This window comes from Carassius carassius, chromosome 6 (genome assembly GCF_963082965.1).
Source record: "Carassius carassius chromosome 6, fCarCar2.1, whole genome shotgun sequence".
NCBI classification, from domain to species: domain Eukaryota; kingdom Metazoa; phylum Chordata; class Actinopteri; order Cypriniformes; family Cyprinidae; genus Carassius; species Carassius carassius.
The window spans coordinates 24,540,975-24,563,585 of record NC_081760.1 but is presented as its reverse complement, the minus strand read 5'-3'; the positions used below and the strand labels follow the sequence as shown (position 1 = coordinate 24,563,585).

Sequence of the window (22,611 nt, the reverse complement as noted above, 5' to 3'; positions counted from 1 at the left end):
TATCATTATAAATTTTATTTATGGTTAATGGGGTATATAATCCCCTTATATTTGAACAAAACCTGTCAGTGAACAATTTCTAAAAAAAGGAAAATCATCACCCATATTCCAAAAACTCTTACTGTGGATTAAACAATAAATGATCATCCATGCCTATATTATTTACATCCTTATAATATGATGCAGTGCATATCCAAGGTCTTAGCCTAAATACCATTTCTGCGGATAATTCCAAAGATCAAGCTCAGTATGCCGCCTTCACATGCCACACAATGTAACAACCCTTTTGTTGGTCACACCCTGACTTTGAAAAACCGACGAGAACAGGAACCTTCTGAGCATCTCTGAAGACAGAATAACTGACTTGATCAATGCACCTATATTTCTCTCAAGAGAAACCACACACACGGTCACCCCGAGACCCCAGGCACAGGACAAATCAAGGATTTCCTCCATCTTCAGACATCACAGGAGGGTGAATAATGTGTTCAACCGGAACATGCTTCTTATGATTTGGCGTCTCCCCTGAAAAGCAGCTGAATAAAATATGTGCATTCGAAATATCCAATATGAACCTAGAAGACAAACTCGATCAACAGAGTGAGGAACAGGAAACTAAAGATGTGACTCACACAAGTGTTTAGTCATGCCCTGGGAGAACAGCACGGTATCCCGAGGACTAGAAGAAACACGGCAAGGCTAAAGACGCAGCCCTGTTACTTCTTCTGTTTACAGAGGTAGAGTTCTCCTGTCAAACTTGTTTACACCATTGTGAATTTCTGAGTTATCATTCAAAGAGACTGAAGTTGTAGATTTCAAGGGAACACATCTGCCTTAGTTTCGAAGGCATTGTGTGCATTCATTTACTACACATGTATTCAAACTTTTTCTTTATTTTCGCCGTTCTGAAGCCAGATGAATCTGAGACTCACCTGAAAGGGTCCTAATCAACCTCGATAGTCATCTCTTGTTGTCAAAAATAGCACACACCCAAAAAAAAAAAAAAAAAATTCTATTTGCAATGTGTGGCATGTTATCCCAGAGTAGGCAAGTCCGTGACTGTGAATGTAAGCTTTTGGACGGTCGATTTATCAGCATCTGCCTATGCATTTGTATTTGTTATGAATGTCTTCTAATGTGTGTTTGTGAATCTGGATTGTGTGCTAATGTCGCCTCCTGTTGTCAGGCAATAATCAGGAGTTTGGGTGCATGTGTGCATGATCACTAGTCCACTCCTAGAGCTTTGAGCTGTCTCTCAATCTCCTCATCTGAGATCCCATCTGCTTTGGATGTAGCGGCGCTTGGTTGCTTTCGGCCAGCTGAAGGGGCTTGAACCATCTGCAGGGGGAACGAAAAATCCATTATGGATCAAAATACAACATGATGGATAGTGCTTCCACAATCCAAGACTCAAGTCATGACACTTCATGGGAAAATTAATTCACTATGGATCTCATTTTCTAAAAATAAAAAACAAACAAAAAAAAAAACACATGAAAATGTTTTCATACAGAAGTTAAGATTAATCAATAAGTTCACACTTATTTAATGTTGTCTTGGTACTTCGTTCCAAGTCAATACTGAAGTGTTAACTTTCGGTATTTAGCCCATTCAGAACTAAAAAAAAATGTCCATGCTGTCCGGATGAGAAAATGTGTTTTATATAAAGATTTAGCTGTGTGTGCTCTCAGGTGAGAGTGCAGAACACAAGGACACATTTTCAAAGAGTGATGAATAGCTGTACAGATGACGTCATGCAGAACACCTTTATATGGAGATAGGGGCAGGTTTTATGCAAATTAAGAGGCAAGAACACATTCATGCACATACACACCAGGTTAAGTTCACATGAAAAACTTGACGAACATTTACATGAACAACACTTGTATGCTAATATTATGTATTGAAATCCACTGTTGATGTGGTACATTGATCTGACACTGCTGGATATGGATATCATAGTTACATGAACGGCTGCACGATATAAATAAAAAGCTTGTTGGATAATTTGATGCCGATACATGAATGTTTTTTTTTTTAGACTGATATCTCTGGTTCTTTCCAGTTAAAGAAAACATCTTGTACTGAAGTGAAATTTTAAAAAAATGCATTATCCAGGATTAGTGTAAATCAAATGCTAAATCAACATGATCTTTTCTCATATTGCCGCTTTAAACAGTTACACATCAATCTGAAAAAGCAGTCCTTCTGAACAAAGTGTAAGCTTAATAAGAAAATAAAAACTTAAGCAACTGGATTGCTGCTTTGGTGCTATTTAGGAGGAGGGTTATATCCAACTATGCTTGCAGAATTGTTTTTGTTTGTTTTTTATAAAGATTTCGTGCTCAGACCAATTGAAGAGGTTTGGCCTATTTCTCTGAATAGCCAATGTGGTTTACCGGTTTTGTAACCACTTCTGATTAGGCATTCTCATCACATTTAAAGCCAAAATACTTTTTTTGTCCTTGTTTGAATGTAAAAACAAGTTCAGTTGTAGTTTCTCTGCTTTGCACTGGCATTACTGCTGTTTAGTTGTCCATATGATACATAAACGCATGTTTTCCTTGCATTAAAATCTATGGAATAATGCACTGAAATCACATTGCAATGCATATTGCTTTTTTTATTCAATATACTGTGCAGACTTAATGGACACAAATGGATTTCAACACTAATGCACCACAGTAATAAGTCTGTTTATTGAATCAGGCGCCTCAACACAATTTAATCGAAGGGATCTCACCTTTCCTGAGATCTCAATCCCAATTTCATCCAACACCTGATTCACAATGTCCTGAGATTCTTCCTCATCCCCAGAATCCTCAAAGATCTCATCCAGTGTGTCATTGACTGGAAACAGACAAATACACAGGAAACAGGTCTAAAAACATCCATAACGATCAAAATATGCTGGGTTTTGTTTCAAAACAATGGGAAATTACAAAACACTATGCACATCTAACTCAAGATGGCTACAGCTGCAGAACACAACGTAAGAAAGGTGGACCTGGAAATATCTTAAAACAAACTTCAGAACATTTACTGTTTTACATGTTATAATTAATCATTCCTCAATAAAAGTATTAATATATTTTATTTTATTTAAAATGACCCTAAACTTTCAAATGGTAGTGTGTCCAAATTATTTTGGAATAATGATATTAGTGTGCATTTAATTGTAATTTTTTTTGTTTCTCCCCTCATTTCTTTTGGAAACAGCAGGTTATTCATCACGGGAGTCACTCTGAGATATATAATATATATATATATATAAAATCCACTAACAAAAACACCCACGAAGAAACAATAAGTAAATCTTACTCATCTCTTCCGTCATGTCCATCTTTGCGGTCTCTTTCTGGAAGTTCTGCAGGGTCTGCATTGTCTTCTGTGGATCCATCTTTTTGTTGACAGCTTGCATTGTCTATTCGTTGTTTTGCAAGAGGCAGAGACACAAACAAATGAGTCACTGTTTGATTCACGTCCATTAAAAAAAAAATTGCACTTATGACTACTTATGCAAAGAATAATGGTTGTGTATTGAAGTGCTAGCAAGTACACCGTGCCAAATATGCATTTATAGACCAACATATGTGCTCAAATCAGTACAAATACTAATGAAACCAAAACCACACAGCTCGTAACATATATAATTAATAGAGCTGTTAAGTTGTGCACTACATCAATTTACTGCCCCGGCTAGAAACAAATTAGCATTTTGAGCCGTGACTTCCCATGGGAAATCTATAATGCACTTTTTGAAAAAAAGTTTTGCATTTATGAGTAAAATAAGGTTAAGATTACTTTAAGACCCTTTTACATTAAAGAGAATGTTACAAAGAAAAAAATAAGTTGATTCCGGTAATGTTTACCACAGACCTCATTTTACTCATAAATAACTCAAAATACCCAATAGAAATTCCAGAGAGAAATCATGGCTCGAAAATGCTAATCCTCCTAAAATGCTAATACTACAAAATAAAGAGCCCTATTTACTTAAATGTGAAATCACAGCAGTTGGACAACTTAACTTAAGTTCAACCTAACTTTAGAGTTTAGTTTTAAATCACTGTCAGGATTGCCTAAAATAAACTGAACTAAAATTCATGAGGTTTAGGACAGACCTTTAGAAAAATTAGGTCGAAAAGAAAGAAAGGCTCTTACTTTGGTGGTTGTGGCCATGGCACCAGCCATCTTCATCTGGGAGTTCATTAGCTTGGTTTGTGTGGACATGGAGGTGACCTTAGAGCTGACGGCATATGTACGCGTTTTCTGTTTCCTCACTTGAACAAGCTGCTTGGCTAAAACTTTACAGGCCTCTCGGTTTCCTGTCTTTGCCATTTTTTTGATTTCCATCTCCTGTGATAAAGAAAGCAAACAGTAGGAAACAGTTAGGGATGGACCCACTGGCATTAGAATTGCATCACACAGTTATTCAGAATTAGGCCTAGTGAGAGTAGTAGAAGAAGAACAGGAATGAGGTGATTTCATTTGTATAATACTTTTCATAGGTAAAATGCTTCGCAGATGAGAACAGAACATAATAAAATAAAATGTGCATGTGAAATACATTATGTGACATGATTTTGATGTGAATTTAAGTAATTCGATGTAATTTTTTTGTACATTTGTGCAAGAAGCCAAAGAAAGAAAAAAAAAAATGCCAAAAAATAAAACTTAAAAAATGCTATAGTAAAACCCTGTTGATTACTTAAAGGTGCTGTGTGTAGAATTGACACAGAGTGGTTGAAATATGTATTGCAGTCCAAATGAAAAATTTTGGAGAGATTTTTTTTTAAGGGATACTCCAATCCGCCATTTTCATCTCCGATACTGATTCTGATACCTAAGGTTCAGTATTGGGCGATACCTATACCAGTGAAGTTTGTTTATATATATATATATATATATATATATATATATATATATATATATATATATATATATAGAAATGTAGAATTTATATATATTTTATATATCATTCTTTCACAATCTACTAAATACAGACTACTTCATTATAAAGAAAAACAAACATTAAATATGTAAAAATATACGTTTATTCATAATCTATGACAAAATATATAATAAATTAGGTTAGTGTGATAATTCGGCAGCAAAAGTTATTCTAGAAAAATCAGTGCACAAAAATGTTAGAATGTTACTAAATGTTAGAACATTTAGTTAATAAACAATATTTAGTGGGAAATAAATAAAAGTGTTGCACTAAATATGGTAAAATGTTTCTCTTATCGCTTCAGACATTCTATTCGAACTATGGTGCCCTGCGAAGAGGACACCACAGAATGTTCTGCCATGATTCCAGTTCGAAGCGAACGTATATGTTCCATTCAAAGGGCATTGAAGTGTGCGAGACGTGAATTTAAATTGTATTTATTTACAGAGGTATATGATGTCTTGTCCGTGTGTGAAGACGTTGCGCAGCGCAAATCCATGAATGAATGTTCCGAAGTGAAGTAAACATCAACAGATTTCCCCTGCTCAGGGAGTAGGGAGCAATGAACACTGTGTAGGGACCATGTCAGTCGGAACACAGTTCATGCACGGAGCTCACTTCTAACGAGCTGATTATCTGAATCAAGTGTGTGAACAAAGAGAGACGTGCAAAATGTGCAGAACAGGGGGTCGCGAGTACTGGAATTGAGAACCGCTGTATTACACATTGCTATTTGTATGAAAAACATTCATAAATGTATTTACATATAATTATATACTAATAAATTTAAATACATTTCTTTTAAAAGTATAGCATATTTTTTAATAGGCAACAACATATGATAGATTTGATAGGACAAAACAAATACAGTGTGCATGAATCGCTTACAATATGCGCATCCGGTGTGCAGAATGATGCACTTAAGGCAACACAGAGTCACAGCACGCTGCACTTTGCATTAAAAACAGCAAAACAAAGAAAAATTAATGCGTAGTGTTTTATATCTGTGCAACAGATATTATTAAACCTTTCTTTTAACGGTTTTAAATTTCAGTTACTGTGAGCGTTTAAAACAATTTATATTCTTTTCTACACCCGTGTCTTGTTCTCACAGAAACCCGGTAGCAAGTAAAAAAACAACATTAAACTCCGGCAAGAAGATAAAGTCCTTTTTGCAAAATCATAGACATTTATTTACAAATCAAATATTTCCGAGCTGACTGTCGTAACCGAATGTGACCAGGGTTTAAAGGCTGAATGAATGACTGACAGCCGCAGCAGAGAAAAGTTGAACCACTGATGGCGGATGGACTATTCTGACGATGTCTTTCATACTTTTCTGGACCCTGACAGTGAAATTTACTTGGCAGTCAATAGCCGCGTTTCCACTGTCGGTCCAAAAGCGGGAGTGCTAGTGTGTGCCAGGGCCAGTCGCGTTTCCACTGTCACCTCCGGGGCTTGTTCTTGCCTCGTCGGGGCTTCCTCGGGCCCAACGGCCAGGGATTTTTGGCCCAACGCAAACCTTGGGCAAAAGCGGGCCAGCTGGGGCTAGAAAAGTGGTTCTGAACAAAGGCGGAGTTTCTCTGCGTCTGGAGAGCATCAGTGCCGGGGATCATTTCCTAAAGCTAACAGCAGCATGTTGGCTATGTAGGCTATTGTGACTACAAATAAACAGAAACCGACTCGACTGAATAAGCAGGCTATGTTCATAATGCTTTATTTCTGTGTGACAAATTTTAAATCCTGATAAATGTATTCATTATGATCAATGTATCACATGTTATAGTAAAACACTGATGCTTTTTACTTAAAAAAATAAATAAATAAATAACAAAGCATGCAAACAAATGGCTGCTTTTATCGTGTTCGTTTTGTGATAGCACTAGTTCCGGAGACTTATTTCTCATTAGTTTTCTGATAACTTCTCTTTGTTGGTGAAATGATGGGGTTACGTGACAATGTTCCTGAGAGGCGTGTAAAGGGCGTGATTTAGTGAAGCGCTGCGGAGCTTCTGGCCCGACAGTGGAAACGCTGCGCTATTAGCCCCACCCGGCCCGTTTAAAGCACTGGCTCGCAATGGCCCGACAGTGGAAAGGCAGCTAATGGGATACTCACAAGCCTCCCGGTTTTCTTCCAAAATATCTTAAATTGTGTTCCAAAGAGGAACAAAGCTTTTACGGGTTTGGAACAACATGGGCATAAGTGATTAATGACAAAATGTAACCCTCCGACAAAAAAATGGAAGTATCGTGGCCAATAACCGATATAAATATCGGATCGGTGCATCCCTAGGTTTTTTTTTTTTTCACCCGGCCCCTCCTCCTTAGACTTGATTGCCAAATTGATGACACCAACAAGAACGAGTGCACTTGACGATGAATGAAATGTAATACGCTGTGTTTTCCCCCAACTGGCAATCCGGGATGCCAAAATACATTTAGGGAAACTGGTAGTGGGCAGGTTTCACAAACCAAACAGAGATTGACATTCTGGAACACACATTTTCAAAGGAGAATAAACAAGTATGATAACTTAGCATGTTTCTTTAATATTTGCAAACATATTTTTATGTTTAGTAGAGTCAAAAACTTGCATACAACACCTTTAAGCGTACGTTATGTTATACAGAGAAATCTGCAAATGGTTTAACATCACATATTTAATTTTACTGTAAAATACTGTCAGATTTATTTACTAATAACTGATTTATATTATTTTATACAAAACGTTTTTTATTCATATATTTATCATTAGCATTGCGCTTCAGGGTGATTTTTGTTACATTTTGTTATTTAATCATTTAGTTATATTTACTATTTATGTTTGCAAATTTATTTATTCATGTATAACAAATACATTTTGTTAATAAGTTCGCATTTATTGCATTGTTTTAGTGTTTATATACAAGTATCGGCTATGCGTTAAGGATATGGCCACTTACAATGAACTTCAGTCATCATAGGGCCTTACATTTACATTTATTCATTTAGGTGACACTTTTATCCAAAGCGACTTACAATTGCTATATATGTCAGAGGTCGAAGGCCTCTGGAGCAACTAGGGGTTAAGTGTCTAGCTCAGGGACACATTGGTGTCACACAGTGGATTCGAACCCGAGTCTCTCAGACCAGGGGCATGTGTCTTATCCACTGCGCCAACACCACCCCAAATTAAATCACTTAATGAAATATATGGTTGCAAGTGATAAAATACAGACAGAGTGACCAATGTCATTCCATAATACCTGAAACATCATGACTGGCAACCACAGCTGCCGGTTGACATGTAAATTTAACAGGATATTCTTTACAGTGTTTGATCATAGCTATGTTTACACGGGTATGAGTGCATGAATGTTATGGAGGTTGGCAGCTATAAGAAAAGTATCAGTTTCCGCCAACAACTTATGAAAAATACAACTTCACAAAGAAATAAATAGGCCTCATCTCAACTCCAGACAAAATCGTGACCTATTAGTCATAATCCACTGACATTAATGACATAACCTTGTGATCTCACACACCAGTGCTGAAAAAGGGGAACATTTGGCATCATATTCACGAGACACTGATGGGTGGGGAATCTCACCAGCTGTTTTTCCTGTTTTTCGAGTGCTGTCCGGTCTCTTGTAATCTGTCTCTGCGTTCCCCGCAGTTCTTTGTTCTGTTCTTTAATAACATCTGGATTATGAGAGGAGATATAGTTATCGATCACCATGTAAATTATAAATGCTGAAATATCGGAGTCAGACAACAAATTAATGTATGGGTTCTACTTAAATAGCAAGTCACTTTAGACCACTTATTGTTACAGTAGTGGCCCAGTGATTTTATAAACTATTAGACTTATTATAGACAATATTTGACTCTTAGACTCTTAAACTCCAAATGTTTTCGGTGGCAGCTGTCCCAAACACAGTTTCAGAATAAAAAGTCGCTTCTGTTTTAGATAGCACAGAGGAAGAGTCCAAATTAGATTTAATGTATGAAACAAATTAAGAGTATTACCGAAAGCGGTCAATGATTGACGTGAGAGTGTTGCTGGGCGGTTTTAACAAACAAACAAACAAGCCCTCAGAGCAGCAACAAGAAACTTACCATCTACGGTCTTTTTCTTGAATAACGATGCCATAACTGCATCAAACTCCGTCGACCACGAAAGTAACAGAAAATAAATAACACACAACGACTAAAATCAAGTGAGAATCGCCTATCAAAACAGTAACACCATTACTATTTCCTGCTTCCTGGCAGGTAGGCGGAATACTTGTGCGGTTCTGCAAAGATTATTTAATTTTGATTGGTGAACATTGCCGTGACGTTTCACTCAAGTTGTCCAATCGTAACTTCATGTTGACAAGCACCACCCCAAGCTACCGCAAAACCTGTTTTTATACAGTCTATGCGCAAAACAGAGAAAACACGGAACAGGGGACACAAGTAAAAGAAAGGGAGGACTGGAGGTCCGTGCAAATGTTAAGAATAAATAAACAAATAAATAAATAAATAAAAATGTAAAAATAAAAGGTAATAACAAATAGGATAAAAATAACTTACTAAATCGAGTAAAATAAATAACGAAAATATTGATTAAAATAAATAAATGAATGACGTGAACATAATAACAATTGCTCAGTTATATTAAAACAAATAATAAATATGATTAAAACAAATAGAGTAAAACTAAGTGAATTTGATTAAATAAATAATTATTTGAATTAATAATAAGTCTAGTGCATTTGAACAGACTCATTCATATTTATTACGATAAAAGGCAGCCAATCACAGCACAGAGATTTGACGCATGTTCGGGTGGGTAGACGTTGACCGACTCCATGATGGTTTTTGATATATTTGATAAAATAATTAAAATAGATGAATCTACTATCCTTTTTTGAATTGTAATAATGGATCAGATGTAGTTGATCACACTTTGAAGGTGATAATTCTTCTTGGGAAGTCCCATGTACACAGAGCAAAAAAAAAAAAAAAAAAAAATGTCCATTACTAACTCCTTTAAGTTTTTCTGTAAAGAACTTAAAATATTTTAAGACTCATTGATTTCAATCACTAGGAACAAGAAATGTATAAAAACATCCTTCATATATAAAAAAAAATATTTGTAAAATTTAATTTTTTACCGTCCATGATATGTATTTGTTATATGTATCTCCCTTTTTTGTTTATGTTCTGTTTGATGTTAAGTATCTATGTATGTTTGTTTTCGAAAGAGAAAAAATAAAATGCAAAAAAAAAAAAAAGAAAAAAAAGAAGAAGACTTTGAGCGAGCGCTCGAGTGATTCCGGTTCAGCTCGTCAGCTGTTCGTAGATCTTCGCACACAGTTCGGCATGTTCCGCCTACACATCGGATCCTGTCGATCGTGAGCTAGAGCTGTATTTCGTCCCCCTCGTTCTCTCTGTGTTGTTGTCCTCGGTGACGCGACGGAGGTGTAGCCTGACGCGGTCTCTTACGTGTCGGACTAAATAAAAGTGGAGCTCCGGAGGCCTGGGAGTGACGAGGCGAGTCTGTGTCGGGTAAGAAGAGACGCATTCGTGAGGGAAAGAGATTATGCACTTGGCGCTTTAGTGAACATGTCGCATTGCTCGATGCGTCTGTAACAAAGAGATCATGGCGGCGGTGGGCATGTTTCTCAACAGCTCAGACTTGCTTGGAGACAATGAGTCAGTCAGGCAGTCGAAGGAGGAAAGCGCGACAGTTCTACAAAGTACATGTGTTTAAGGAAAGGATAAGATATGTGTAAGTTAGTGTCATGAATGCGAGAGTCCTTTGCACCCTTTGATGGAGATACAACACATGAAATTATTTTTTTTTTTCATCTTGGCTCTAGCATTGCTTTATGGAGCAGTCGAATCTCCCATGCGAAATTCTTCTGTACCACTTAAAACAATTATCCTCTGTAATCATTCGTGATTTTTTTATCTGGTAATAAAATAATAGAGAAAATGTATTGTGCTTGAGTATTATTTCCTCAAATGACACCATAAAACACTGATTTTGTGTTGCATGCTTGCTCCATTCAATCTGGAACACTATTTTACATGTCGACACCATACAGTCTATGGTCGACACGCGCCTGGAAATGCAAGCACTTGTATTTATTGTTCTGCTTTACCTTAAAAAGCCATAAATAGGCACTTCACAAAATGAAGCAATTTTAATGGCACCCTGCTTGTGTTTTCTATAACAACATTCATAACTCCTTAAAAAAAACAAAGCTCAAATCTGAGTGACAGCTGTATACGGAAGTAAAAAAAGGCGGCAAATGGAGTCAACATGGTTTGTTGAGCACGATGCTTAATCTGTCAGTTTTAACATAAATACTCATTCCAAAACCGTCATAGGTCTATCAAAGTGAATTTCGTTAATATAAATTAAGCATGTTCTCATACATGTGTTAACGACTGCAGCTACTTCTGTTGCTTTTCACATTATAATCTGTATTTTTCACATACTTTTTTTTTTCAATGTCATTTTTTTTGTCATGTAAATACATTTAGACTATACGAATGCAGACGTTTAACACCTCTACTGTCAAAAAATCATTTGATATGATATTGCATCGCATGATTTATTATGAACGAATCATTTATATAATTTTAAACGATCAACTTAAAGTGTAATGTCGATGCAATACATAAATACTTTATAGGACAATCCTTGAGGCTACAAAATTGAATACGCAAAATACTCAAAATGAAACTCTGACAAACCCAGTCTGTGGGCAGGGTGTTTTTGCGGTCACACGATTTTCAGAGACTTTGATGACCTACTCTATATGTTCATAGGATATTTATAGTATCCTGTACACCTGCCGAAGTAAAAGATTTTAAATTACATCTCCAGGCAATCTAAATGACCATGGAGGCAGGAGCAGATGTCCAGCAGGGCGGCAACACAGCAGTCTCAGAGACAGACACTCAGCAGATTGCCACCTTGGCGCAGGTGAGTTTCTTGGATCAAGTGTTTTCAAGGCTCTTGGAAACACATTTGCTAGCAAGACAAATGCAGATTGTAATCAGTACAGCTCAAGTGATTCTGCATGTGACTGGTTTTATATTTGAATCCAGTTCAGTTCTAGCTTAGTTTAGTCTCTGTGTCTCACCCTGTTGTTCCTCCCTGAAGCAGGTTTCCATTGCTGCAGCACAGGCATCAGCCACTGCACCCACAGTGACCTTAGTTCAGCTGCCCAATGGGCAAACGGTGCAAGTTCACGGAGTCATCCAGGCAGCCCAGCCCTCTGTCATCCAATCCCCACAGGTGCAAACTGTACAAGTAAGCCTGACATGATGGTTAATATCATAGACTGTATAAAAACATGGACGTAGTGTCCGTGACGTCACCCATAGGTTTCCGAAGAGAGTTTTTGAAACCAAAAGTGTGCAGAGCGGTAATCAAATATAGGCAAAAAGGCTGGAGCTGGTTGTTGAAACCATGCCCACCTAGCTCGACGGCGGGTGACAATAGGGCAATCCACCTGTCACTCTAGTGGCCACGCAGAACTTTAAGGCTTAATATAATTTAAATGGATGAGTTATTAAAAAATTCACCCCCTCACAGTTGTCATGAATGGCAAAATTAGCTATATAGACCAAAATCATTTTTTGCACCAGGCTATAATCATGTTTTTTTTCTGATGTTAAGTTGGGCATTTTAACATGGGGAGTCTATGGGATTGACTCCCTTTTGCAGCCAGCCTCAAGCGGCCAGTCGATGAATTACATTTTTAGTCACTTCCTTGTGTGCTTCACGAGAGAGAGCGGGAGGTTGCCGCTCAGTTAATATATAAGAGACCCGAAAAATTTTGAACATTTCATGACATAATTCTGTTTGAGATGTATTTACAGTCTCAAAATTACATGCAGGTACCTTGCAGATAGTTTTTAAACTTGATATGCCTTATTTGCTATCAATATTTATGTGTTCCTTTGTTGTCTTTGTATTAGATTTCTACCATTGCTGAGAGTGATGATTCACAGGAGTCAGTGGACAGTGTGACGGATTCCCAGAAAAGAAGAGAGATCCTGTCTAGACGGCCCTCATACAGGTACCTGAACGGATTTGTAGTTTCGGTGCAGTGTCCCAGTTAATTACCTTGACTCTGGCAGGCCACCAGATACTTGATGACTTTAAAAGAACTAATTGAATGTTGTGTTTTGCACCATTGCTTTGGCAAAACATCTGTCAGCTGATCTAGAATGGAAATCGTAATATGGCTTTGTGTACTTATTAAATCACAAAAAGCTGCAAGTTGTTTTTCAGAGTGAAGTGCAGCACTATATTCATGTGAGTAGCTCACTATCCAGTGAGCTGTACAGTGAATGTACAGTGCTCTCTCCACCTTCAATACCACGACTGAGGTGCCCTTGCTCCCCAGGTGCCGCAGCATAAAATGGCTGCCCACTGCTCTGGGTGTGTGTTCACAGTGTGTGTGTGTGTTCACTGCTGTGTGTGTGCACTTTGGATGGGTTAAATGCAGAGCACAAATTCCGAGTATGGGTCACCATAGTTGGCTGTATGTCACGTCACGTTTTTTTTTTTTGTTTTTTTTTTGAATCACAGTGAATGCAGCAAGCTTTATCATTACGTTCTCTGCAAGTTTAACCAGCATTACTCACCCTCAAGTTGTTTCTGTTGAATGAAAAGAAGGATATTTTGAAGAATTTTGTTAACCAAACAGTTGCTTTTAGCCATTGGCTTCCATAATATGGACAAAAAAAATACTATGGATTTTTTTATTATTATTATTATTAATATATTCTTTTGTTTTCAACAGAAGAAAGAAACTCCTTGAGGGTGAGTAAATGATGAAAATTTTTATTATTGGATGAACTATCCCTTTACGTAATATTAAACTGTCTTAGGGATCATAATAATAAAATTATTATTATTTTATTATATAATAATGCTAATGTTATATTATATTATATTAATCAAATGGTTTGGGCTGCTAAAACACCTTTATGAATATAATGAGGACTGAGACACTCACAACTAAAAAGAGGTTTGAGACCATTTTAAAGATCAGTTAAAAGTAAATCAGGGTGTCCGCAGGCCTTAAAAAATATTAAAGAGTATTGAATTTAGTTGGATCAAAGTTTTGTATCAAAACTATTAGCTTTTTCAGTATGCCTGTTTGATGTTTTTGTTCAGACCAAAGCGAAAGCCAACCCATGTTTTTAAGGACTCAAATACAGGAATGACAACTGTATTGTGCTGCTATGTGAATGTGGCCTATGTTACCATTAGGGGTACACAATATATATCGGCCGATGATTAATGCGCATCTAGTCAGTAAAGCCAGTTATCTAATCAAATGATTTCACATAGAGCTGCTGTAACTACATGGAGCCATTGTTAACTGACAAGCTGTGCAAATCCAAGCTGATAATGAACTTGGATTTGCGCAGCTTGTCAGGGTTGCCGCTGTGAGGAAAATTTCCCACTGGTTAATCGACGTGTGACAACACCGGTAATACCAGTATCACCGCAGGGTGGGGGGATGGAAGGGGGTGTCCTTTTCCTCGCTTCCTCACTTTTAAATAGCTTATAAATGCGTTCGTGTTATAGATTCACTTTCGATTCAGCGTCTATTGGCAATCTGCCGTCAATTGCTTGAATGAAAAAAAAAAAAAGCTCACTGATATTAAATACAGACCTTTTATTAACATATCAAATAAAAATACCACCATGTATAGGCAAAAAAAAAATAATAAAAACTGAAAATCGCCAAACTGTGGACCCACACAAATAAGAACCAAATACCCTTTACTGAAAATAAAACAGGCTAGGCCTAAATAAATTACACAAAGTTTAAATAAGATAAAACCATATAAATAAGAAACAAATATAAAATAAAAACTTACACTTACTAAATAAAAACACCATAAAAATTGGCATTTTGTTCTCCCTCTTCTCTCACGGCATGCGTTGACTACACTTTTCTACTGAGGATGACCGTTTCTTGGTCTCTTCAACATTCGGGTCGTAGTCGTAGTCATGTCTTGCGCATAAGCTGCCGGCTTGCTTCTGGCAGAGCTTCATATTTATCATCTAAAAGCGGTCACACACTGAAGCGCTGTGTCGCGTCTAGGACATCTCGAGGTATCACACACCGGACGCGCAAATTTTATATGCACGTGCTCAATTTCCAGCTAGTTTAATATGAAACTATGCAGATGGTGCTCTGTGGCGTGGCAGGAATTTGAACCGCGTCGTAGCTGGGCGCCGCAGAAAAACGCAGAATGTAGCCACCGGTGTGCATACACTCATAGAGAACAATGTGTTCAAATTTTAAAGACGTAGCGCTGTGCTTCTTGTCTGGGGTGCGACCCCCTTAAAATAGATATGATTCTGGTTTTCAGGTTGGCTGTCAGTTGTCCATCCTCATCCGATGTGGCCAACGTGTCATCTTTAATGAGATGCAGCACAGGGAGAAGAGATGATGCGGTGATGCTGATCTGTGATGTGACTCTCTTGGCACGCAGCATTGTAGCTGCGTTCAGTTTTTAATTATAGTGTATGCTTTCTTTTAAACAAAATTATTTATAATAATTATTTTTACTTAATTCAAATAAATATTTTAAGAAAAAACAAATACTTAAAAAAATCAAAACGACGGTGAAACGGTGTCACGGTGGGAAAGTGATGTAACCGGTGTTGCAGCTTTAAACCGGTAACACCGTCAACACCATCTATTTGTCTAGTCATCTAGTTACCATAGACATTGCCTTACCCTTACCCTTGTCATATGGAATTATTTTCATATGGAAGTAATTTTTATGGGCTTTTTATGCCTTTTTATTCAGTTAGGAGACTGTAGAGAAGTAACACACTACATGAACCTTTTCATAGAAACTGCAATAAATACAAAACTAGAGCCAAACTAAAACTCAAATGAGACATTAATAATAAATAGTATTAGGGGTGCACCGAAATTTTGGCCGCCGAAAATTTTCGGCCGAAATGGCCTTATCGGTTTCGGGCCGAAATAAAAAAAACAGCCGAAAACGTAAACCGAAAATGAATGTCACCCGCCCCTCCCATCCGTGCGCAAGCGCTTAGGTTTCACTCACGGTCGAGCTGTTATCACGCGTCTGCCTATCAAAGATTAAGCATGTCAAAGAGCTGTCACAATCAAAAAAAGCTTGTCACAAAAGCTGCACAATCGATCGAACCAACCAACACAAGTTTCGAAAACGAAAATAGGGAATCGATTTTAACGGCCTTCTCTCGGAGCGCGTCCAGCTCGCCACTATACGCTCGCAGCGAACGCGCGTCACACAGCAACTGCAGGTTCTGACACACACACACACACACACACACACACACACACACACACACACACACACACAGCCTATTAGTGCATAATATCAATGTAGCCTTCAGTAATGTTTTTCATTAATGTTATGGCAGTCCACATTGCTGACTTGTGCGCGTCTCAAGCGCCCTCTTTACGTTCGCCCTAATGCCTGTTTAGTTGTCGGTGGATTTGCCTATATTTGGCGTTGAAAAACGGATCAACGCCAAATATAGGTAATTTACTAACGATTCAATGAACACTTTGCCTATGTCTCAAAAATCGAACAGGATTTTTTTTTTCACAAAAGTGACAGCCCTATACGAGAGGACACCAAAGTTGCTCCAAAATTGTGGATTTTTTTTTTGCACAACTTTTAAAAAACTATTTTATTTGATGGAACATAAAACTTGAAGAATAATTATTATTTATATTTATTGTTAAAAATATTTTATGTTTTGTTATGTAACTGTTAATAAAAGTTTGATTATTATATTGTGATTTTTCAATTCAGATCCATTAAATCCAAGCAATATATATATACGTTTTTAAAAGAAGCCATTTTTGGCTTCAGTTTCGGTTTTCGGCCAAGTGCATCCTAAATTTTCGGTTTCGGTGCAGAATTTTCATTTCGGTGCATCACTAAATAGTATAGTGAATATTAAAGCACAGTTTGTTTCATTTGTATCTTTTTATCCCAGTATATTTGTCATTTGCTTTTTTTATTACTGACAATTTAATTATTTTCAATAATTTTTAGGACTTTTGTTTGTTTAAAATTCCGCTGCTTTCTACAATGTAGATGTCATAGCAACCTTATTTACAGGAAAACCATATTTGATATCACTATCTTTAAAAAAATCAATCATAAGTTTTTGGTCATATGGACCCCTCATAATCGTGTTAAATAATCGTGATTACAATATTGACCAAAATAATTGTGATTATGATTTTTGCCATAATCGAGCAGCCCTACAATATACTGTACAACGCGACGCATATTCTCATCAAATATTAACTCAGCAGCAGAGTTACACTCAGGGGACACTGCACTTAATCGCAATCACAAAAGTACATTATTTGTATGTGCTTTAAAGTCTCACCAGTTAAACATTTATTTAGATTCAAGATTCAAGATTCAATCATCATGCACATCATATCAGTAAAGCTGGTTCTGTGACTAGTAGTAAATCTCCATCACCTGCTTTCAGGTGGAGCAGCATTTACTACACAGAGCCGTAGTTCACTGACAAACAATGCAAAAAAAATTGCAGATAATATAATCGTACGCTTATGAAATCGAAGAAATCGTTCCCGATAATGACAACTGTTTGCGTATCTTCTCGGTGAACTAGGGCTCTGTGTAAATGTTAGTAAATTCTACTCCTTCTGAGAGCACATGAAAATACCACATTTAATAACATGTTTTTACTCCAAACTCACTTCATAATGTCAGCTGAGTGTTTGAAATAAATCCTTCTGTGAGATGATGTGACTTCTTACACAGAATAAGGCATGGAACATATTTCATAGTATTCTAAGCAGTGATATAGACATTGCATTATAAATATAGTTTATTATAATAAATATAAGAGAAGAACTCGCATATAAACCGCATATTGCCATAGTCGCGTGTTCATTAGTCAAGTTGAATTAAAGCAGTTGAATCTGTTTATTCAGCTGTAGTGTTGTTTTCTGCACGAGAGCGCCCTCTGGCCTTTGGATGGAGATTTACTACTGATCACAGAACCGTGCTTCATTGAAAGATATGCATGACAATCGCAGCTTCTGTCTAATCACGATTTCGATTTAATTTTAATTAATTGTGCAGCCCCACAGCAGACTAATAGAACTAAACAAGCTTTTCATTAAAGAGATATTTCACCCCAAAGTTAAAATTCTGTCATTATAATTATTCACTCTCATGCTGTCCCAAACCTGTATTAATTTTTTTCTTGTGCTTAACACAAAAGAAGGTATTTAGAAGAATTTATGTCCAGATCAACATTCCTTATAGAAATCCTAAAATCCGTCTTATAGTTCATTAGCAAACATTAAGAAATGTTCACAAGCTTGATTTAACATCTTGTAACACAGAAAGATCCTGAACGACCTTTCATCCGATGCTCCAGCAGTCCCACGGATAGAAGAAGAGAGATCAGAGGAGGATTCCACACCAGCCATTACAACTGTCACTGTGCCAACACCTATCTACCAGACAAGTAGTGGACAGTACAGTAAGTTGTTTGCTTCTCTACTACAAATACACGACTGCAACTTTTGAAATACTAAATTTGCTAAATATACAGTCAACCTTATGGCATTTGTTTCCCCCCAGTTGCTATCACTCAGGGTGGGGCGATCCAGTTAGCCAGTAATGGAACCGATGGAGTTCAAGGGCTACAAACCCTGACCATGACAAACGCGGCAGGCGCTCAGCCCGGCACCACCATCCTGCAATATGCACAGACCAGCGACGGCCAGCAGATACTGGTGCCTAGCAATCAAGTGGTTGTACAAGGTGATATTTGACAAAAATAAATGTCATTTCGGTTCTAAACAAGTACCTAAAATACTTGAATAAAAGATAAAGCAAGTGTGCTGGCATGTTGATTAAATCTTGGCTAGGCTTCATCTATATCTGGCAGACAGCCACACAAGGCATCTAAATGTCTCCTTGTCAAAAAATAAATCTGTGCTGCTTGTGTGTTTTTCAGCGGCCTCAGGAGATGTTCAGGCGTATCAGATCCGCACTGCAGCTTCAGGGGTGGTCATGGCCTCCTCTCCTGCACTGCCCAGCCAGGGAGGAGCTGAGGAGGTCACACGCAAGCGGGTGGTTCGGCTAATGAAGAACAGGTATGATTTATAAAAAAAAAAAAAAAACATATTTGCATGATTAATGCACTAGCTCATTTTGGACTATAAAGATTGGGCTATAAAGGACCCAGGTAAATTGTGTAAATCCGAGCAAAGTTGCTGTGTGTTTTATTAGCAATGTTATTCTATAATAATATTGAGTGAGGGGAAATAGATAGTTTTTCTTCTTGTTTTGTTTTAGCTATTGACATGTCTGATTAAAATGCCTGAATATTTTTAGCACCATGTTTCTGTATAGATATTTTTTCTTGTAATTGTGACTATATAGCGCCACTGTACCGTATTCTCTCTTAGAACCCTAACCTAGAATTCTTTGATTTTTATCACAGTTAAAAAAACTAAACGAAAAAACTTAAAATGTGGAGTATGTGTCAGCTCTGTAATCGCCTGACTGTAATAATATGTTTCCACCACAGAGAGGCAGCACGGGAGTGCCGCAGGAAAAAAAAAGAGTATGTTAAATGTCTGGAAAACAGAGTGGCCGTGCTGGAGAATCAGAACAAAACGCTCATCGAGGAGCTCAAAGCTCTAAAGGACCTTTACTGTCACAAATCTGAATAACGGCCCTCACACATATGTGCTGAACGGATCTTTTCTGGTGCCTCAAGAGACAGAGACTCTGAACAAACCACAGGCACCTGCACAGCATCTCTGTCTCTCTTCATTTCGATTTCCTTTTTTAAAAAATATAATCTTCTGTAAAAATCCAGTTATCAGGAATACATTGTAAGTTTGTATGTGCAAACTTTTTTATTTCCTTTTTTGTCTTCAGAAGAAAGAGAGTCAGTTTCTCTAAGATAAGAAAATTAAATGCAGGGTACAGTTCAGCTATCAAACACGTTGCCCTACTTAAGGAGCGATGCGAACCGTAAAGAGCACCTTTCAGTTGCAACCGTGACAGGGAATGAATGTTTGTGTGGGTTTATCATGGAAACAGCCCAGGGTGCTGCTTCTGAGACTTGCTCCTGTCACTCTTTTGAAAGACTTTCCCACACTGCACCAGTCGTAGCTGGCGCTGCCTCCGAGCATGATTAAAGAGGGATGGAGTTTCTCACTTTTGCAGCATGGGTCTTTAATGATTGAGATTAAATCAGCTGTGCCCTCTCATGTTGTTTTACTGCTTCTGTTACTAATACATATACTCTTATTTTTGTTCTTAAACACACACACACACACACACATTAAGAGCTTTAAGGAAAAAAACTCAAGTCACATTTGTTGACAATAAAATAGGTGGACGCTTTGAAACATGGAATGATGACATTTGAAAAAGTGTTGTAAATAGGTAAATGAAATATACTATGTGATTTTCAGTGAGCATTTGATAGCCCATAATCAGAAAATCATTTTTTTTTTTACTTGTAAATGTGCTTATATTGTAATATATTGGAAATTTTTCATTCATGCCAGACTTAACAGGTAATTTTGGTGCCATCTACACTGATCAGAGACTATTTGTGGTGATGCCTTTATATTTTAGTCAAAGATTTTTGATATACAAAATTAATATCTGATCAGTGGAAAAGTTTTTTTTTTTTTTCACATTTCAGTGATGAAAATGCTGTTGTTATTCTTTTCTATCTTTTGCCATAACATGTAGATGTTATTATTATTATTATTATTATCATTTAAAAAAAACTATATTATTTGGATTATGTATTGTATTTTTAAGAAATGTTGCTTATGTGTAAACTAAATCAGTTAAAAAGCATTCTGGTGCAGTCTCTCATCAACAATTATATATTTGGCAGCTGTTCATAATCAAATGTGTTGAAGTAGTTTTATTTTTTATTTAATGTTTGTGAAGATTAAATATCATTATTTAATCTTTGCTTCAGTCCAGGGTTGTTCAGTCCTGCTCCTTGCACACCTGTAAAGTTCATTTCAAACCAGTTTCAAAGGTTTCATTTCAAACCAGTTTCAAAGGTTTCATTTCAAACACCTGTCTGTAATTCTTGGTTCAGGTGTGTTAGAGAGAATGGTAACACTTTACAATAAGGTTCCATTAGTTAATGCATTAACTAACATGAACAAACAATTAATGTTGCATCACAGTATATATTAATCTTTGTTAATGTTAGTAAAAATACAGTCGTTCATTATTGGTCTGTTAATTCAGTGCATTAACTAATGTTAACAAGTCAAGTCACCTTTATTTATATAGCGCTTTAAACAAAATACATTGCGTCAAAGCAACTGAACAACATTCATTAGGAAAACAGTGTGTCAATAATGCAAAATGATAGTTAAAGGCAGTTCATCATTGAATTCAGTGATGTCATCTCTGTTCAGTTAAATAGTGTCTGCATTTATTTGCAATCAAGTCAACGATATCGCTGTAGATGAAGTGACCCCAACTAAGCAAGCCAGAGGCGACAGCGGCAAGGAACCAAAACTCCCATCGGTGACAGAATGGAGAAAAAAACCTTCGGAGAAACCAGGCTCAGTTGGGGGGCCAGTTCTCCTCTGACCAGACGAAACCAGTAGTTCAATTCCAGGCTGCAGCAAAGTCAGATTGTGCAGAAGAATCATCCGTTTCCTGTGGTCTTGTCCTGGTGGTCCTCTGAGACAAGGTCTTTACAGGGGATCTGTATCTGGGGCTCTAGTTGTCCTGGTCTCCACTGTCTTTCAGGGCAGTAGAGGTCCTTTCTAGGTGCTGATCCACCATCTGGTCTGGATACGTACTGGATCCGGGCGATTGCAGTGACCCTCTGATCTGGATACAGACTGGATCTGGTGCCTATACGGTGACCTCGGAATAAGAGAGAAACAGACAAATATTAGCGTAGATGCCATTCTTCTAATGATGTAGCAAGTACATAGGGTGTTATGGGAAGTGTTCCCGGTTCCGGTTTACCTAATTAATGCCGCCTAAAAATCCTTTAACGCATTTGGATATTAAAAGCTTATTAGTATGTTATGTGTAAGCCAGGTTAAAGGGATGGGTCTTTAATCTAGATTTAAACTGCAAGAGTGTGTCTGCCTCCCGAACAATGTTAGGTAGGTTATTCCAGAGTTTAGGCGCCAAATAGGAAAAGGATCTGCCGCCCGCAGTTGATTTTGATATTTTAGGTATTACCAAATTGCCTGAGTTTTGAGAATGTAGCGGACATAGAGGATTATAATGTAAAAGGAGCTCATTCAAATACTGAGGTGCTAAACCATTCAGGGCTTTATAAGTAATAAGCAATATTTTAAAATCTATACGATGTTTGATAGGGAGCCAGTGCAGTGTTGACAGGACCGGGCTAATATGGTCAAATAGCACACCTAGGTTCCTAACTGATGACGAAGAATTGACAAAGCAACCATCAAGTCTTAGACAGTGTTCTAGGTTATTACAAGCAGAGTTTTTAGGTCCTATAATTAACACCTCTGTTTTTTCAGAATTTAGCAGTAAGAAATTACTCGTCATCCAGTTTTTTATATCGACTATGCATTCCATTCGTTTTTCAAATTGGTG

The 22,611-nt window shown here is 37.3% G+C and overlaps 2 protein-coding genes across 3 annotated transcripts; one reads left to right on the top strand and one right to left on the bottom strand.

Moving 5' to 3' along the window:
* On the bottom strand, nt 1-9,216 carry LOC132142523 (charged multivesicular body protein 2b-like). Its single transcript, XM_059552455.1, has 6 exons — nt 9,052-9,216; nt 8,543-8,634; nt 4,165-4,359; nt 3,322-3,424; nt 2,744-2,850; nt 1-1,338 (listed from the first exon to the last, which is right to left on the bottom strand). Exons 1-6 carry the CDS (start codon nt 9,083-9,085, stop codon nt 1,225-1,227), a joined length of 645 nt encoding a protein of 214 aa, XP_059408438.1. The 5' UTR covers nt 9,086-9,216; the 3' UTR covers nt 1-1,224.
* Nucleotides 9,217-10,251: 1,035 nt separating this feature from the next.
* Nucleotides 10,252-20,368, top strand: LOC132142522 (cyclic AMP-responsive element-binding protein 1-like). 2 transcript variants are annotated; one of them, XM_059552454.1, is made up of 8 exons: nt 10,252-10,711; nt 11,819-11,917; nt 12,101-12,247; nt 12,919-13,019; nt 18,369-18,508; nt 18,610-18,792; nt 18,989-19,127; nt 19,565-20,368. In XM_059552454.1, the coding sequence occupies exons 2-8, from the start codon at nt 11,828-11,830 to the stop codon at nt 19,707-19,709; spliced, it is 945 nt and encodes a 314-aa protein (XP_059408437.1). In that variant the 5' UTR covers nt 10,252-10,711; nt 11,819-11,827; the 3' UTR covers nt 19,710-20,368. The 2 variants fall into 2 exon arrangements, with proteins under 2 accessions (XP_059408437.1, XP_059408436.1); XM_059552453.1 differs by having other exon boundaries at nt 10,257-10,488.
* Nucleotides 20,369-22,611: the final 2,243 nt, after the last annotated feature.

Bases quoted from the DNA above. Each gene is read 5' to 3' on its own strand.
- LOC132142523 (XM_059552455.1), bottom strand. From the start codon at position 9,085: ATGGCATCGTTATTCAAGAAAAAGACCGTAGATG. The intron at 4,360-8,542 runs GTGAGATTCCCC...TCTTTATCACAG, and splicing joins AAAAACAGGAAAAACAGCTG to GAGATGGAAATCAAAAAAAT. The intron at 3,425-4,164 runs GTAAGAGCCTTT...AACAACGAATAG, and splicing joins CCATGGCCACAACCACCAAA to ACAATGCAAGCTGTCAACAA.
- LOC132142522 (XM_059552454.1), top strand. From the start codon at position 11,828: ATGACCATGGAGGCAGGAGCAGATGTCCAGCAGGGCGGCAACACAGCA. The intron at 18,793-18,988 runs GTGATATTTGAC...TGTGTTTTTCAG, and splicing joins CAATCAAGTGGTTGTACAAG to CGGCCTCAGGAGATGTTCAG. The intron at 19,128-19,564 runs GTATGATTTATA...TTTCCACCACAG, and splicing joins GTTCGGCTAATGAAGAACAG to AGAGGCAGCACGGGAGTGCC.